This window comes from Sinohyriopsis cumingii, chromosome 17 (genome assembly GCF_028554795.1).
Source record: "Sinohyriopsis cumingii isolate HCF-2022 chromosome 17, ASM2855479v2, whole genome shotgun sequence".
Lineage (NCBI taxonomy): Eukaryota > Metazoa > Mollusca > Bivalvia > Unionida > Unionidae > Sinohyriopsis > Sinohyriopsis cumingii.
Genome location: NC_142977.1, coordinates 109,600,408 through 109,619,399, shown reverse-complemented (window position 1 = coordinate 109,619,399; position 18,992 = coordinate 109,600,408). Strand labels below are relative to the sequence as shown.

At 33.6% G+C, this 18,992-nt stretch overlaps 1 protein-coding gene across 1 annotated transcript in view; it reads right to left on the bottom strand.

Annotated features, from left to right (window-relative positions):
* Positions 1 to 18,705, bottom strand: part of LOC149779656 (elongator complex protein 2-like) — a 79,193-nt gene extending 60,488 nt beyond the window's left edge. The window contains exons 1-6 of the mRNA XM_089940473.1: positions 18,549 to 18,705; positions 14,519 to 14,615; positions 11,379 to 11,449; positions 8,871 to 9,033; positions 5,735 to 5,815; positions 4,398 to 4,474 (exon numbers count right to left, since the gene is read on the bottom strand). Coding sequence (XP_089796599.1) covers positions 4,398 to 4,474; positions 5,735 to 5,815; positions 8,871 to 9,033; positions 11,379 to 11,449; positions 14,519 to 14,615; positions 18,549 to 18,674 — 615 coding nt within the window. The 5' untranslated portion in view covers positions 18,675 to 18,705. The remainder of the gene's footprint in view (positions 1 to 4,397; positions 4,475 to 5,734; positions 5,816 to 8,870; positions 9,034 to 11,378; positions 11,450 to 14,518; positions 14,616 to 18,548) is intronic.
* Between the last annotated feature and the right edge of the window lie 287 nt (positions 18,706 to 18,992).

The window sequence follows — 18,992 nt, the reverse complement described above, 5'->3', positions numbered from 1 at the left end:
CCATGATCTTAGTGATAATAAGGTTAGATACCAAATTTAATTACACTCATCCATGATCTTAGTGATAATAAGGTTACACATCAAATGTAATTACACTCATCCATGATCTTAGTGATAATAAGGTTACATGCCAAATTTAATTACACTCAACCATGATCTTAGTGGTAATACCGTTATATGCCAAATTTAATTACACTCAACCAAGATCTTAGTGGTAATATGGTTTTATGCCAAATTTAATTACACTCAACCATGATCTTAGTGGTAATACGGTTATATGCCAAATTTAATTACATTCATCCATGATCTTAGTGGTAATATGGTTATATACCAAATGTAATTACACTCATTCATGATATTGGTGATAATCAGGTTGCATACCAAATTTAATTACACTCATCCAAGATCTTAGTGGCAATACAGTTGTGTACCAAATTTAATTACACTAATCCATGATCTTAGTGATAATAAGGTTATATAACAAATTTAATTACATTCATCCATGATCTTAGTGATAATAAGGTTACATATCAAATGTAATTACACTCATCCATGATCTTAGTGATAATAAGGTTACATGCCAAATTTAATTACACTCAACCATGATCTTAGTGGTAATATGGCTATATGCCAAATTTAATTACACTCAACCATGATCTTAGTGATAATAAGGTTATATACCAAATTTAATTACACTCATCCATGATCTTAGTGATAATAAGGTTACATGCCAAAATTAATTACACTCAACCATCATCTTAGTCGTAATACAGTTATATGCCAAATTTAATTACACTCAACCATGATCTTAGTGAAACTAAGTTTATATACCAAATTTAATTACACTCATCCATGATCTTAGTGACAATAAGGTTACATATCAAATGTAATTACACTCATCCATGATCTAAGTGATAATAAGGTTACATGCCAAATTTAATTACACTCAACCATGATCTTAGTGGTAATATGGTTATGTGCCAAATTTAATTACGCTCAACCATGATCTTAGTGATAATAAGGTTATATACCAAATTTAATTACACTCATCCATGATCTTAGTGATAATAAGGTTACATATCAAATGTAATTACACTCATCCATGATCTTAGTGATAGTAAGGTTACATGCCAAATTTAATTACACTCAACCATGATCTTAGTGGTAATACGGTTTTATGCCAAATTTAATTACACTCAACCATGATCTTAGTGATAATACGGTTATATGCCAAATTTAATTACATTCATCCATGATCTTAGTAGTAATATGGTTATATACCAAATGTAATTATACTCATCAATGATCTTAGTGATAATAAGGTTATATACCAAATTTAATTACACTCATCCATGATCTTAGTGATACTAAGGTTATATACCAAATTTAATTACACTCATCCATGATCGCAGTGATAATAAGGTTATATACCAAATTTAATTACACTCAACCATCATCTTAGTGGTAATATGATTTTATGCCAAATTTAATTACACTCATCCATGATCCTAGTGATAATAAGGTTATATACCAAATTTAATTACACTCATCCATGATCTTAGTGGTAATATGATTTTATGCCAAATTTAATTACATTCATCCATGATCTTAGTGGTAATATGGTTATATACCAAATGTAATTACACTCATCCATGATTTTGGTGATAATAAAGTTACATCCCAAATTTAATTACACTCAACCATGATCTTAGTGATAATAAGGTCACATGTCAAATTTAATTACACTCATCCATGATCTTAGTGATAATAAGGTTGCATACCAAATTTAATTACATTCGTCCATGATCTTAGTGATAATAAGGTTATATACCAAATGTAATTACACTCATAATGATTTCAGTGATAATAAGGTTACATACCAAATTTAATTACACTCATCCATGATCTTAGTGATAATAAGGTCACATGCCAAATTTAATTACACTCATCCATGATCTTAGTGATAATAATGTTACATGCCAAATTTAATAACACACATACATGATCTCGGTGATAATAAGGTTACATACCAAATTTAATTACACTAATCCATGGTCTTAGCGATAATAAGGTTATATACCAAATGTAATTACACTAATCTAAGATCTTAGTGATAATAAGGTTATATACCAAATGTAATTACACTCATCCATGATCCTATTGATAATACAGTTATATTCCAAATTTAATTACACTCATCCATGATCTTAGTGATAATAAGGTTACATATCAACTGTAATTACACTCATCCATGATCTTAGTGATAATAAGGTTACATGCCAAATTTAATTACACTCAACCATGATCTTAGTGGTAATACGGTTATATACCAAATTTAATTACACTCAACCATGATCTTAGTGGTAATACGGTTATATGCCAAATTTAATTACACTCAACCATGATCTTAGTGGTAATATGGTTATATGCCAAATTTAATTACATTCATCCATGATCTTGGTGGTAATACGGTTATATACCAAATGTAATTACACTCATCCATGATATTGGTGATAATCAGGTTACATGCCAAAGTTAATTACACTCATCAATGATCTTAGTGGTAATATGGTATTATGCCAAATTTAATTACATTCTTCCATGATCTTAGTGATAATAAGGTTATATACCAAATTTAATTACACTAATCCATGATCTTAGTGGTAATATGGTTTTATGCCAAATTTAATTACATTCATCCATGATCTTAGTGGTAATATGGTTATATACCAAATGTAATTACACTCATCCATGATTTCGGTGATAATAAAGTTACATCCCAAATTTAATTACACTCAACCATGATCTTAGTGGTAATATGGTTTTATGCCAAATTTAATTACATTCATCCATGATCTTAGCGATAATATGGTTATATACGGAATGTAATTACACTCATCCATGATTTCGGTGATAATAAAGTTACATATCAAATTTAATTACACTAATCCAAGATCTTAGTGATAATAAGGTTACATGCCAAATTTAATTACACACATCCATGATCTTAGTGATAATAAGGTTACATACCAAATTTAATTACACACATCCATGATCTCGGTGATAATAAGGTTACATACCAAATTTAATTACATTAATCCATGATCTTAGCGATAATAGGGTTATATACCAAATGTAATTACACTAATCCATGATCTTAGTGATAATAAGGTTATATACCAAATGTAATTACACTCATCCATGATCCTATTGATAATTAAGTTATATTCCAAATTTAATTACACTCATCCATGATCTTAGCGATAATACGGTTATATTCCAAATTTAATTACACTCATCCATGATCTTAGCGATAATATGGTTATATACCAAATGTAATTACACTCATCTAAGATCTTAGTGATAATAAGGTTACATGCCAAATTTAATTACACTCATCCATGATCTTAGCGATAATATGGTTATATACCAAATGTAATTACACTCATCTAAGATCTTAGTGATAATAAGGTTACATGCCAAATTTAATTACACTAATCCAAGATCTTAGTGATAATAAGGTTATATACCAAATGTAATTACACTCATCCATGATCTTAGTGATAATACAGTTATATACTAAATGTAGTTACACTCATCCACGATCTTAGCGATAATACAGTTATATATATACCAAATGTAATTACACTCATCCAAGATCTTAGTGACAATAAGGTCATATAGTGAATTTAATTACACTCATCCACAATCTTAGTGAGACACTGGATGATGATCTATGAGACTTGAGAGCGGCTGAGTGTATAGAATGAAGAAAACAGGTCCAACAACAGACTCCTGTGGAACACCACAACATAGATCAACTGGGCTGGAGTGTATTCCATTTGCAGATACAATTTGTATCCTGTTCACCAAGTAGGACTTGAACCACAGTAGGGCTGTATCATGAATGCCAAATACATGCTGGAGACGGTGTAGTAATATATCATGGTCTATTGTGTCAAATGCTGCAGACAAATCAAGGAGGGTAAGGACTGTAATCTTTCCGCTATCCTACGCAGAGAGAATGTAATTAACTACTTTTAGAAGAGTAGTTTCAGTACTGTGGCAAGGGCGATATGACGATTGTACATTGCTAAAAAGACTGTTGGAATTCAGATGAGATACAAGCTGGGATAGAACAACCTTTTCTAAGATTTTTTATATGAATCAGAGATTAGAAACTGCCACATGCAGTGTTTTAATGAGTATACTCCAGGACTGCCACAGTGTTATAATGAAAAAATATGGTAGTAAAATTGCACCAGACATTGTTTGTTCATACAAGTTTGTCAAAAGGTTTATGAAATGAGCCTATTTTGCCAAAGAAAGTGATATACTAACAAGTAAACACGGTCATTATGGCTCCAGCTATTGGTCAGTTAGCTAACTAACCTCACCTGTCTGCCAGAGGCTGTAACCTGCTCTATGTAAAGATGGACTTTCATATCATCTCCTGCACAGGCCAGAAGGACAACTGAAGAAAAGAAATTATCCAACATAAAACTGGGATAATATTATTCTATTTCATGCATATATCAAACTATTATTCACAAAAATAAATACAGAATTCCACAACAGAATCTACTATATACAGGACTGCATCCATCATATTATACACCACTGTTAATTGTATACAGGACTTCATCAATCATATTATATACCACTGTCAACTACATACAGGACTTCATCCATCATATTATATACCACTGTTAATTGTATACAGGCCTTCATCCATTATATTATACACCACTGTTAATTGTATACAGGACTTCATCCATCATATTATACACCACTGTTAATTGTATACAGGACTTCATCCATTATATTATACACCACTGTTAATTGTATACAGGACTTCATCCATCATATTATACACCACTGTTAATTGTATACAGGACTTCATCCATTATATTATACACCACTGTCAACTGCATACTGGATTTCATCCACAATATTATACAGCACTGTCTATTGCAATATAGGACTTCATCCATCATATTATATACCAGTGTCTATTGTATACAGGACTTCATCCATATCATACAGCTCTGTCTATTGCAATACAGGACTTCATCCATCATATTATACACCACTGGCTATTGTATACAGGACTTCATCCATCATATCATACACCAATGTCTATTGCAATACAGGACTTCATCCATCATATCATACACCAATGTCTATTGTATACAGGACTTCATCCATCATATCATACACCACTGTCTATTGTATACAGGACTTCATCCATCATATCATACACCACTGTCTATTGCATACAGGACTTCATCCATCATATCATACACCACTGTCTACTGCATACAGGACTTCATCCATCATATCATACACCACTGTCTATTGCATACAGGACTTCATCCATCATATCATACACCACTGTCTACTGCATACAGGATTTCATCCATCATATCATACACCAATGTCTATTGTATACAGGACTTCATCCATCATATCATACACCACTGTCTATTGCATACAGGATTTCATCCATCATATCATACACCACTGTCTACTGCATACAGGATTTCATCCATCATATCATACACCACTGTCTACTGCATTCAGGACTTCATCCATTATATTATACAGACCTACTGTTATAAATATTTACTTTATAGGAACATATTTAAAATTTAAAAAATGGAACAATTTGTCATTTTAGGCCCTGATTAAACTGGAGACAAAGAAACCTACAGAGTTTCTGGGACAGACTTACGATCTGTATGGGGTACTTGTACAAGACTGACACTGAGAATAAACCCTCTTCCATAAGTTAGTGTCTGTGTGTTCTCCATATCTACAACAAAAACAAAGCACAAACATGTTCATTCTGCACAGATATGCTAATGCCAAAATCATTTTCCTTACTGCAAATTCTAATCCCATCTCCAACACCCAACATCACCACACCCCACCCTACAGTTACTCACCCTCACCCTAGACAATGAATCTGAGGTTGTATTGCAAAATCCACTACATATATATGACACATTGCCAAGCTGTAACTAAATATATAAAGTTTGGTCAATTTTTTTTTTGAAAATAGCAAATACGAAAGTAAATTATGTTGCTCTAAGAATACTGACCCAATCATATTAACATTAGGATGATGCTTATCTACCATTTTGAACCACCTTACCTTCCCTCACCAATGCAAGGTGGCTATGGTTGTTTACCAGTTTTAGCTTGTGTAATACCTCAAAGAAGTTGCTCACATTTGCATGGAAGGATTGAACAGTAATGTGATCGTATTCTTTGACAAACATGGTTTACTAAATTCCAAATGACATTAATATTAGAAGAATAGATAGAAGGAGGAAACAATGCAAAGCCATGGTCACCCTTGTGGGAATAAGGATTAGCATCCTGCCATGGTAACCCTTGTGAGAATAAGGATTAGCATCCTGCCATGGTCACCCTTGTGGGAATAAGGATTAGCATCCTGCCATGGTAACCCTTGTTGGAATAAGGATTATTACACAGTATGCATGTGAACTGCACTCCTATTATCAGAACTGACAGTCATATAAATGTGGCAACAGTGTCTGGGGATGAGAAAAGGGAAGAAATGGCTTTGTCGTACACAGTGTAATCACAGTGCAAATCCAGCAAAACTACCTGCCCTTGGTAAGATGATGATGGCAAGGAAAGTTGAAGAGGCAGTATTTATGATGCCTGCAAAAGTGTTCAAATGCATACAAAACTAACACTTGTTACTAAATTTGTGAACAAATATCAATTGTATTATTTGAAAATGACAACAGGCACAAATTATAATGTGCTGGAGCACTTAGTCAGAAAAAAAAACACCAAGCAACTATGAGAAAGTCTTATAAATATCAATAATACCAACACTTTTCACAAAATAATGGTTACAACATGAAGTAAATATCTTTACACTCAATAATATACCAACCATTGATGGATGATCAATAATCAACAAGATTAACTTAGTTTCTGTGACTAGGACAATATAGAATGTACATCATCCTAGTAAAAACTGACGAAGAACCACAGCCACCAAGTAGTATTGAGAGGAGGTAGGAGAAAGGGTGGAGAAGAGCTTCTTCCCTTTGACTTTATGGAAAAGACATCATTTTTCATCTTTCTGTGATTGCTGGATTTGAGGGTAGAAGAATCTCTTCCCAACATATATTTAATCAAGCAATATATTCAAACAATAAATGGTTAATTTACATTTTTTAATTGTAAAATATGAATCTGATGGTAAACTTTGAGAAATTCCATGAAAATAGGGGTAAGGTCATTCACTCTTTTCAAAGTGGCTAATGTTAAACAGCAGCAGGTTAGTGCAATGCTATCAATCGCAAGTGAATGATGAAATTAAATGAAAGCTAAGATTTGAAAAAGAATTAGCTTGCTGCAAAAGAAAAATAACTACTCTCAATTATGTGAAAGCTCAGATTAAATACACATGAAATTATTTGAGTTTGATGCACAATTTGTCTAGCATAGAATCCTGGTGATGTAAATATATTTGAAGCGGTGATGTCCTGTGACACACCTCAGTTTTGATCATGTATGCAGTACATTATTACTATCATTACTAATCCAGGTAATAAAATGGGTAACCAAGTACCTACTAAAAATTAAAAAAGAAAAACAGGTTTCCAAGTTTAGATCAACGTCATCGGGAGTGAACACAGAATAACGATTACAGATTGAGGCTTGTGTCATGTGACTATTTGCTGTTGCACATTTATTCATCATTACAAGGACTCGTATCATTTCTTACAATTTACTTCTCATACACGTACTATATAATAATAGAAGGAAGACACTTCTTTCCCATGCTACTGCTTGACATGACCATGATCGCACCCACTTAATATATAAGTGCAACTCGCTGAACAAAATACTGCCCTCCTATTTATAACTTATTTCAGTTGGCCAATGATAAGACAGTATTCCATTCAACATGCTGCACTTTCATATTAAGCATGCGCAATCATGGCCAAGTTGAGCTATAGCATGGGAAAATAGTCTGACATTCCTAAAAGGTATGATAATAAGCCAAACTTTGGACAGACACATACAAAGTCAAATGCCTGAGATAAATATCAGTACCAACTTTATTACGCTACATGAAATGCAGCTTGAAATATTGTCAATGGGTCAAACGAGAAAGGAGAGAAGTGTCCTCCCTCATATTATTATATAGTACACTGTAAGAAACAATACAAGTCCGTGATCACTGTTAGACCTCCATCTAATTTCCTTATTTTCTATGTATAGTAACTGAACGTGAAACAGTTCCAAGAAAACAGATGAATTTCTAGACTCTGAAATCACGTGTCACGGATTCATGCTATTTTGAAACCCACATATGTAGCTGACCAGACTAAATTGAAAATAATGTTAGAGCAATGAAATTTTTTTAAATTTAAAAACATGTTGCATCCAGAAAAGGACAAATCAATAGCACTTTCAAAATTTTGAAATAAGAATTTGACAGTGATAGCACTTTCAAAAATTTTAAGTAAGAATTCAACAGTGATGTAATACAGCAGCCATTATTTGTGGACTTAATGACCATTCTTGAAAGTTAGACATGTAGATAGTAATAGTGAGTGTTATGCATAAATAATTAATCAATTTTTTGTGTCTGTACTCTTGTACTAAAAACTAATCCAAATGGAGTCAACCTGTCTGTGACACGAATTTTAAAATCCAGGTAAGTAGCAAAAATTAATTTATGTTTTTCATAGTTTTTTGTAATTATGATATAGATATGCATGTTATTGGACATTGTACCTTCAAATTCATTCAAAATAACAGAAGGTTACAATATGTTAGATGGCAATAACTGATTTCAATATCCTTATGTTTACCTTTTCCTTCAACTTTGTTCCAGATTCTGACACTGGAATCAGCAGATGTTGTGACAATCAGTTGTCTCCCACAACTTGACTCTCCATTAAGTGCAGGTAAACAAAGCGCATCCACAGCTATCACTGGCCCATCATGTCCAGTCAAAATATCAGAAATTTTGTACTGAAAAATGGACTACAGCTTACCAGTATTTCTGATATCATTAGTTTGTTACAATAAGAGATGGGTGTCAGTAGGATTCATATCAGGCAAAATGCAAACAACTGATAAATTAAAAATATTTATATATACTGTTCTAAGTACACTAGCATGTGCCAAACAAGACTGGTTTCATAGTCGTAGTCCTGAATCTGAAAATATCATCATGAAGAGATTCATTCATAAGCATAAAATACATTAGTGTCAAATAACTTGGACTCTTTGTGTGTGTGTGTGCTTCAGATGTCTCAGATCATAATGGTATTCTCATGGCAATTCTTACTCAACTTAGGCTCCTATTTCTCATTGGACAACTTACAAAAAACACTGTACAATCAGAACTGAGAGCTGAAGATAAGTCTGAATAGCAATTCTTACTCAACTTAGGCTCCTATTTCTCATGGGACAACTTACAAAAAACACTGTACAATCAGAACTGAGAGCTGGAGATAAGTCTGAATAGCAACTCTTACTCAACTTAGGCTTCTATTTCTCACTGGACAACTTACAAAAAACACTGTACAATCAGAATTGGGAGCTGGAGATAAGTCTGAATTAGAGTATGAGACTGTTTTATCCTTCCTGAAACATATCCTAGGACTTCTCTGTCCTCTAAGCCATCTTCCATGCCTCTTCCTCAATAATATAATAGATCCACATTAAAACAGATTTTTTTTTCGAACAAACAACACAAGTTTATTTATATCCACAAAATTGAAGTATTTTCTGTCTATTTTTACATGACAATTAACATCTACATTGAGGTCTGCATAAAAAAACATGGAAGTCTCAGTTCATGAGGTTATACTACTTACCTTTTGTATTATTTTGGCAAGGAGATGACAAATAATGTAATTCTGGGACTCAAGTTTTCTTATTTGGGTGCCAATCTTGCTTTTTCTCTATAATCTTTGCTTCCAAAAATTAGTTTTATCACACTGTGATCATGCTTTAGTTGCTAATAAAAATGTCATGTTGAATATTAACATCATGAAAGTCATGTTGAATACTGACATCATGAAAGTCATGTTGAACATTAACATCATGAAAGTCATGTTGAATATTAACATCATGAAAGTCATGTTGAATAATGACATCATGAAAGTCATGCTGAACATTAACATCATGAAAGTCATGTTGAATATTAACATCATGAAAGTCACGTTGAACATTAACATCATGAAAGTCATGTTGAACATTAACATCATGAAAGTCATGTTGAACATTAACATCATGAAAGTCATGTTGAATATTAACATCATGAAAGTCATTATGAACATTAACATCATGAAAGTCCTGCTGAATATTAACATCATAAAAGTCCTGTTGAACATTAACATCATGAAAGTCATGTTGAATATTAACATCATGAAAGTCATGTTGAATATTAACATCATGAAAGTCATGTTGAACATTAACATCATGAAAGTCATGCTGAATATTAACATCATGAAAGTCATGCTGAACATTAACATCATGAAAGCCATCTTAATATTAACATCATGAAAGTCATGCTGAACATTGACATGAAAGTCATGCTGAACATTAACATCATGAAAGTCATGCTGAACATTAACATCATGAAAGCCATTTTGAATATTAACATCATGAAAGTCATGCTGAACATTATCATCATGAAAGCCATGTTGATTTTGTTGTTGTTGTTGTTCTAGGGTTTAATACCATTTTTCAGCACAAGATAGGCTATACATGGCAGCCAGTATAACTGGTGGAGGAAGAAACCTGGAAAACCCAGGGAAGAACCACCGACCCATGAGAAGCTACTGGCAGGCTTTCCCACGTACCCACGCTAGCCGAGCCTTGGACTCAAACCCACGCAGATAAGCCATGTTGAACATTAACATCATAAAAGTCATGTTGAATACTGACATCATAAAAGTCATGCAGAACATTAACATCATGAAAGTCATGCAGAACATTAACATCATGAAAGTCATGCAGAACATTAACATCATGAAAGTCATGCAGAACATTAACATCATGAAAGTCATGCTGAACATTAACATCATGAAAGTCATGCTGAACATTAACATCATGAAAGTCATGCTGAACATTAACATCATGAAAGTCATGCTGAACATTAACATCATGAAAGTCATGCTGAACATTAACATCATGAAAGATATGTTGAACATAAGTCATGCTGAACATTAATATCATGAAAGTCATACAGAAAATTATGATGTCATCAATGTTTAGTAACTTCCCATTATTAAACTGAAGTTATATGAATACAGATGCATTGACTTTGATTGTCTCCTAACACAATGTGTATTACATAGGCCTACCTCTCCCTCCTTCAACTTCCAGCATATGGCAGTTTTGTCAACAGACCCTGACACCAATTCTGTCTCTGGTACTGAATATAAAAATAAATGTATATTTCTAAATTCCCTGTGAAGATTATCTGGTAATACCAGCTAAAACACACATAAAACACTCACCTTACAGATGTTTTAGAAAAGTTTTACAAAATAGTTTCAACAAATTAATTGTTCAATGAAATTCTGCATACAAGAAAATGCATCTTCTAGATTCAGAACTATCCTAATTATTTGTTTACAAACCTCTATGTAATGTATATAGAACCAGAACCAGCAGCACTATAATGATTACATTTCATACCATTCACTTTTCTGAGGTTCACTTGAATACTGCAGCTGTTTTTGAAGGTGTGTCACTTTCAAAAACTTTAATGCAAAACTCAACAGTTTATATGGTGAATCCAGCTTTCTACTTAATAAGCATCCAAGACAAATTATATTGGAATTCCTAACTTGCAAAAATAAAATCTTTAGACTAATATTATCCTAACATGTCAGCTGAATGCAGTTACTGATAACAAATAGGGTTCTCCATAGGACTTTGATAGATGGAATCCTGCCTTGACAGAAAGAGTCCCAGCCTGAAAAAATCTGGCTACAACAATCATTGTCCATCCATTTTCCCAGATATAGAATGTATAACAATGTTATTTTAATCGTTCTGATAATAAATTGGTCAGCAGTGATCAATGGACTCTCCCTCCTTTTATTTAGTTTGATTTGCTTTGAATTCATATTTCCTTTTAAACTGAGAATGTCTCATGACATTTAGCACATTTTGAGACAAGTTATTCCTTCAGTAGCAATTTTCAGTTATTACACAAAGTGCTCAGTGTTTACAAAGAAGGGAGTTAGTCATGTAATCAACTGGGTTTAGTCTGGTACCATTTCCAACACATTATGTAAAGTTACAGGATGCCCTTGTGGACTTTACTTGCCATGATGGCAAACAAACAATTTTTACATTATGACATGCTGATGTCAAAATGTCTTGACTTTAACAATGCTGAGCTTCTCAGCTGTTATCTTTTGTCATCTTGATCATTATTGGTGGTGATAACAGTCTGAAATGATCAAAGTGACAAAACCTAACATCTAAGGAACAACCATCAGTAAGGATAATTAGATTAATTACATCTTATTGGCATGTTGGAACATAATGCCAATGTGCTGAATTTGAAAACCAACAAATATTTGTTAGATTTCTATCTTAAACACCCATTGTGTGGCCACATGTGAGTGGTAAATCTGACAGTGTTTGCTCTAACAGCTAGCCAAATTATAGGAATGACCATCCTGAAGGGGGTGTGGTACTTCAGAACACCAACCAGTCAGTGCCAAGGGAATTTGGCCATACAAAGAGGGTGCCACTGGTCAGAGGGGCCACTGAAGAGAGACCACTGTGCAACAATTTGCATCAGCTTTACCTTGCAATGCCTTAATTGCAGCTAGAAGGAATAAAGGATCAGATTAATAATAACTAGCCACATTATAAGAATGGCCATCCTGGAAGAGGATGGAGTACTTCGGAACACCATCCAGTCATAGGCCTGCCAACCCTGATGAGACCATCTCAGTAAGGCAGCTGGTTTTCAGTACAGTGTAACAAAATATCACAAACTGCTATTGTAAAACTGGAAAACATCTTTAAAAGTTCAGTATTTGAAACATGCAGCAATGGTAAACATTTATTCAACCGAAAAGTTTGTAAAGTACGCTTAGACCTTATTTACTACTATTAGTCACACAAACTTCAGTTCCAAACCCTATGCAGCTCAATGGCTTGTTGCTATTTTTCAACTTGACACAAGTCTTGGATTTTTTTCTTAATTTCACATGACAATCATATCTCCCACCATGAGACATACTCAAATTGGCACATTATGTCCAATAAACAACTCTGTCCCTTCCAGCTTTTATTCACAAGAATTTGAATATTTCTTTCTTATTCTTCTGTGCTATTAACACTTTTCAAAAGGCTTAATTTCCATTTCATCTCCAACATGCACTGCATGCTGGACACCATTTTTAAAAATTCTATAATCAACAGTTTGATCATGCAGACATGTCACAAGAAAAATTATGTGCAGTTTAATGCATCTGAGGTACCATTGTAAAGTTAGTCTGGTTCCCTGACAAATTCCACTAATTATTTTATTCCATAATGACATATTTTAAGGGTAATTTTTGTAAGACTTAACAGCGAAATCATAAGGGCTGGCAGGTCTGCAGTCAGTGCCAAGGTAATCTGGCCATACAAAGAGGGTAGCCACCGGTCAGAGCGGTCAATGAAGATGGGTACAAATGTGCAACAATTTGCAACAGCTGTACCTTGCAAGTCCCTAACTGTATATGCAGCAAGAAGGAATCAAGGATGAAATTAAGGTTTCTATTCTATTCTAATTTATTTAATTAGTTTTAATACAATTCATTTAAATATATTTGCCAAAACAAAGTTAGATGAAACAAATGACAATATTCCATTCATCTTTTAGCAAGATAGGATATTACACTGACTCTTTTCTAAAGCAAACTTTAATAAACTTCTTTGCTTCAGGTTTGGGATGAAAATGTTTAACTTCAGAGACATCATCTCGAAAATGAAAACTACATTTGTAAAATTCTTCACATCCAGAAAACAAAAATACTTTAGTGACTGGAAACAAATCTCATTGAACAAGTCAAACCTGTGGGATACAGATTTCTTTTTCAATCCAGTAAATTTGTATCGTCATCATTATTCAATATATCAAAGCCCTGGATTTACTTTTGTGTTCTGTACTGTGAATCATATCGCATGACTGTAGTGCACTAAATACAAATGTTGGCACTTGGAAGAAAGACATCACAATTTGACATTTAGCTATCTTTTTTATAGCAAGATCTTGTAAGCATGGGATTTAATTCCTGCCCTGGTCTTTCAAATGTCAGCAGTTTGAACTTAGCAAGCCTGACCTATCAATGTTAGTGGTCTGAATTTAGCACATCCAGGATTTGCCAATGTTAGTTGTTTGAACTTAGCAAGCCGTTAAAACATTTGCAAAATTGACACCAAACAAATAAAACGTACAACTACAAAGTTTTAAGCTTTCTGCAACTTATACCATGATCAACATGTCGAATCCATCTGACACAGTTGACTTTGTCCTTATGTCCCACCAATGTTGCCTGGATGGTGCAAACTTCATTCCTAGATGTTCCCTAAATAAAATAAAAACAATAAAATACAACATTATCAGCTTGAGCACTATCTTTTAAATAAAAATACATCAAATAACAAGGATGTGTGGAAAAAAAACTTAAATTTCTGATTTTCTACCATGTTCATATGCAGTATCCGATGTGCAGGAAGACTCTTCAAAGTAGAAAACCTGTTTACCCATCTACCCATTAGAAAGTTTCATAAATTTCAATCCATAATTTTGGTTACCTTTCCATAGTCTGCCACGGTAACACCAATAGCTGACATAAGTTTTTAAGAAACTTACAAAGTATGCATGAACCTATTTCTAGCAACACTGTCCCTCTAATTGGCTGACAACATCATTTCTACATACACAGTTCATCACAACGTGAAACTCATGGGATTTATATGTACTGACCTTATTTATAACTGACTAAAAAGGCATGAAGACATTTTTCCATATTTCAAAGCATGCAATATAATTTATTTTGACAATGTTTTCATTATTATCTGATAGATACTAACTTCACACATATGAAGTTCAAAATAAATTTGTACATTTCTCAAATATTTTAGTTCAAACTTTTGATAATATTGTGTATCTAACATTTGTTCAGCACTTCCATATTGCAGAGGAATAATGTATAAATAACAGGAAAGCAACAGAAGGTCTCTGAATTGTTCATTGCATTATGAAGTCGATTTGTGTACTATCTTACTACAGCTGACACTATAGGAGGCCTTCTTTGTTTTATACAAGAGTCCATTGACAGGACTGCAAATTTATGGTTTATTTATTTGTATATGTACTTGTAGTAATTTTAGGCAAACAAATAGTATCTGATTTGCTGTTTTTTTTCCGTATTTTCACAAATATGTGTCAAGTCAGAAAACAGCTTAGACCTTAAAGTGCATCTCGCGAATTCCACATCATAGCATTGTCCCATACGTTTCTGACCGACATAATTTGCATTTCAAAGTTAAATCTTTAATAAAATAATACCTAGGCTTTGGTTTCACTGATTTGTATATTTTTTCTGAATATATTTGCCCAATGATTTAAGAAAACAGACAATCTAATAAACTGGTACATCCCAGATGTAGCGAAGTCTGCCATTATTTCCCGTCAGGCTTATTGGTTCACTTACAGTTTCAAACTAATTTTATGACGAAATAGTCTATAAGAGGCAGTTAATATATATCCAAATCACTGATTCTGATCTTAAAACACAAGTTTGTATGTTTTATCATCAAAGGATAGCATGCAGGAAATTGATAGCTGCTACCTTACTTGGAAAAGGGTTAATGGTCAATCAGCTATCAAAACATAATGCTTGTGAATGGGCAAGTCTGTTTGTCAACGTAATTGATATAAAAACTAGGCCTAGCTACTGATGCCTTGATGAATACATTTTGCTACAACACTAGAACTAACCAGGTTAAGGCGAGGGGTATTTAAAAAAAAAAAGGTATGGTCAGTCAATGTACCTCTTAAATAATCAAAGGGTGAAGTCGTTTCACTTTCCTAACAGAAAAAGGCAAAGTTTACATTTTTAGGTGACTTGTCACTCACTTATGAATGGCATTTTGTCTAAGTCTCAACATGTCTTGATTCTGAGGTCACGTGCACTGCTTATTCTGCTACATTCAGAAATGAACACAATAATGAAAGCTAAAGTTGTTTATTTGATGTATTTTTATAAATGGCCACATGTACATCTCTGGGTCTTACTGCCTCTGAATTAATCACTGTAAATATCAGTACATTTTCCCACCCGGCTGCCAGTCAAAGCCTTTGAACTTGCCGCCCAGTTATTGCATCATGTTCTTTTGATATGCTCTTATGATGACAACATCTACAACAAGGGGTCTTTCAGTCACTGAATTCTATCATTGTAAATGTCAGCACAGCTAAATGATCAACACATTTTCCCACAAAGCAGGTGGCTGAAGCAGGACTGGCAAGTCTTTGAATTTTGCCACACACCTATTACATGTGTATGGAGGACTCCCACCTCTGTGATTTTCTGCGCCCCAGATCAAAAATCGGCATCCAAATACACGTAATTAAGCATTTCCAAGATCTCTGCTCTCCATCAAAAAACAGATGCACTCACATCTGCGTTGATTCTCTAGGAAATAAGGGACTGCAACTTTTGATGGTAGGACTCCTATTTTTACCAAAGTGGGAATCCTGGACTCCTAGTTTTAAAATCCTAGCGAGATCTCTGATATATATATTACTTCTCTGTGCAAAGATATGTCATTTTTGTTAACACTGAATCACATGTTTTGGGTCAAAAATCCAATCTGTATCAAGAAAAAAGTATCATCCTTAAATATAGGTAAGTAATAATCATACAATGTACAAACAATATTGAACGGTTCTATTCTAAATGCATATGAAAATGTGATTTCTCACTATCAACATGAAGATCCACTTCATGACTTTCTTGAACTTGTAACACAGAAAAAGCTATTTAATACTTATCTTTCAGAGTTACCCAGGTAAATAAATTATTTAAAAGATAGAAATGTTTACCTGAGCACAACACTGCATCTTAATCTCAGTTTCAAATTTTACAAATTGCCCCACACCTAATTTATGGTCTGCTAATTAACTTGTCTGCTTGCTGCTCTAGGGAGATTGTACAAAAATTACCAGGTGTATATTCTGTTTCAAATTTTGCAGTAATTGTTTTTTTTCCCCATAAAGAAGATGTTGTAAACATATTACATGCCATGCATGGCTGTTTCTCTTCAACTTAATAACATATTAAATTGATAAAATGTTGAACTTTTCCATTTTATTTTTGAATTGGTTTAGTTTGCTTAATATCTCTTGCCTATTTTTAAATTGGTTTAGTTTGCCTAATATCTCTTGCCTTTAATATGCTGCTGGAATGAATCTAAAGAATGTATTCCATTTTCATAGCCCCATGCATAAACATTTCATCTTTTCAATATAGATCGACTTATCATGAGTCATGAAAACACTGGGGTAATATTCTGTGTGTCTAGAATTAGTATTATTTTGAACAGAATGTTTTGGTGACAACAGCGTGTTTCAAACCATAAGCACTGTAGTATTTTATTTCAATTAATTGTAGTAAAAGTTAATTATGTCATTCTCCGGTCTTTACACCTCACTAAGAGTTTGACAGTTGATGGACGGATCGAGGTGCTGATTACATCAGTGAAGTTAGTAAATGAACGATGTAATGAAGCCTTAAGATGATCCCCATGTATTTCAGTTACTCTAATCCAAGTTTGTTTCTACTAAAAAAGATACTCAGATAATTTAAATATTACTAAAATAAGCAGCAAAGAATAAATTCCATTGAAAAAAAATGGGGTTTAAAATAGTTTGATAGATAGTTAAAATGAAAGGTCTGTTTTTGATGGATGGAGACAAAATTTATGAGGGAAATTAGGATACTATAAAATAGTCTGATATATGATTTAATAAATGAAATTTTTACCATCTTGAAAACCAAACAGATGATTATGGTGACAATACAAAACAGAATCAACAACAGTAAAATGCGATTCCGCAATGACCGGTAATAATGGTTCGACAAATAAAGGGCCCAAAAGTAGTATATATGATCTTTGGGGCGACTTCTCCAACCACTATGGGGCAGCTTCTGACACCTGGGATGAGTTCTCCATTGGACGAATTCTCCCAAGGCGAGATCTCCACTATTCGACTTTTACATTGTGAGAGGAAAGGGGGTGGCACACGAAGATATATTCCGCCTCCTTTATTATTTATTTATATTACTGGAGGTTGTTAGTATATATAAAAAATATTTTAAAAAAAGAGGCAAAGGAAAACTTGTTGTCTACTCAGTACCGGGATGGAAAGATTGAATAACGAACGGGCCAGTTCTCGAGATGGTAGGGTAACTACAGTAAGAATTTCCGGACGAAATATCCAAGTTCAATACCTCAGGAACACAAATGGCAACGGATCTACATGTTCCAAAACACAAAAGAGAATTTCGACCCCAATCTGCAACATTTGGCGTCCTATTACATCCTGCACTGATGTAACATGTGGAAATTGCAGCCATGATTAGTCTGTGTGAGCCAAATGCTCATTAGATACGATAGATCTTCACGCGTCTAAAAGACACAAAAAGGAAAGTATAAATAAATCTCCGATCCAGGATAAAAGCGGCCACAGTCGTTGACATTAGTACCAGTGTGCTGCGTAACAATAAATATATATATTTATAAGTGCGAGAGGTCTGAGTCTGAGGGTTCAAAGTCATTCATCTAGTGTTATATTATTAAGCTCCTAGCGTGTTGCAAGCGCATGTCTTTCCCCAATTGTTACCTTTGTCTGCTGATTGCTGCGTATTTCTCAATTCTTGAACTCGTCACATGTA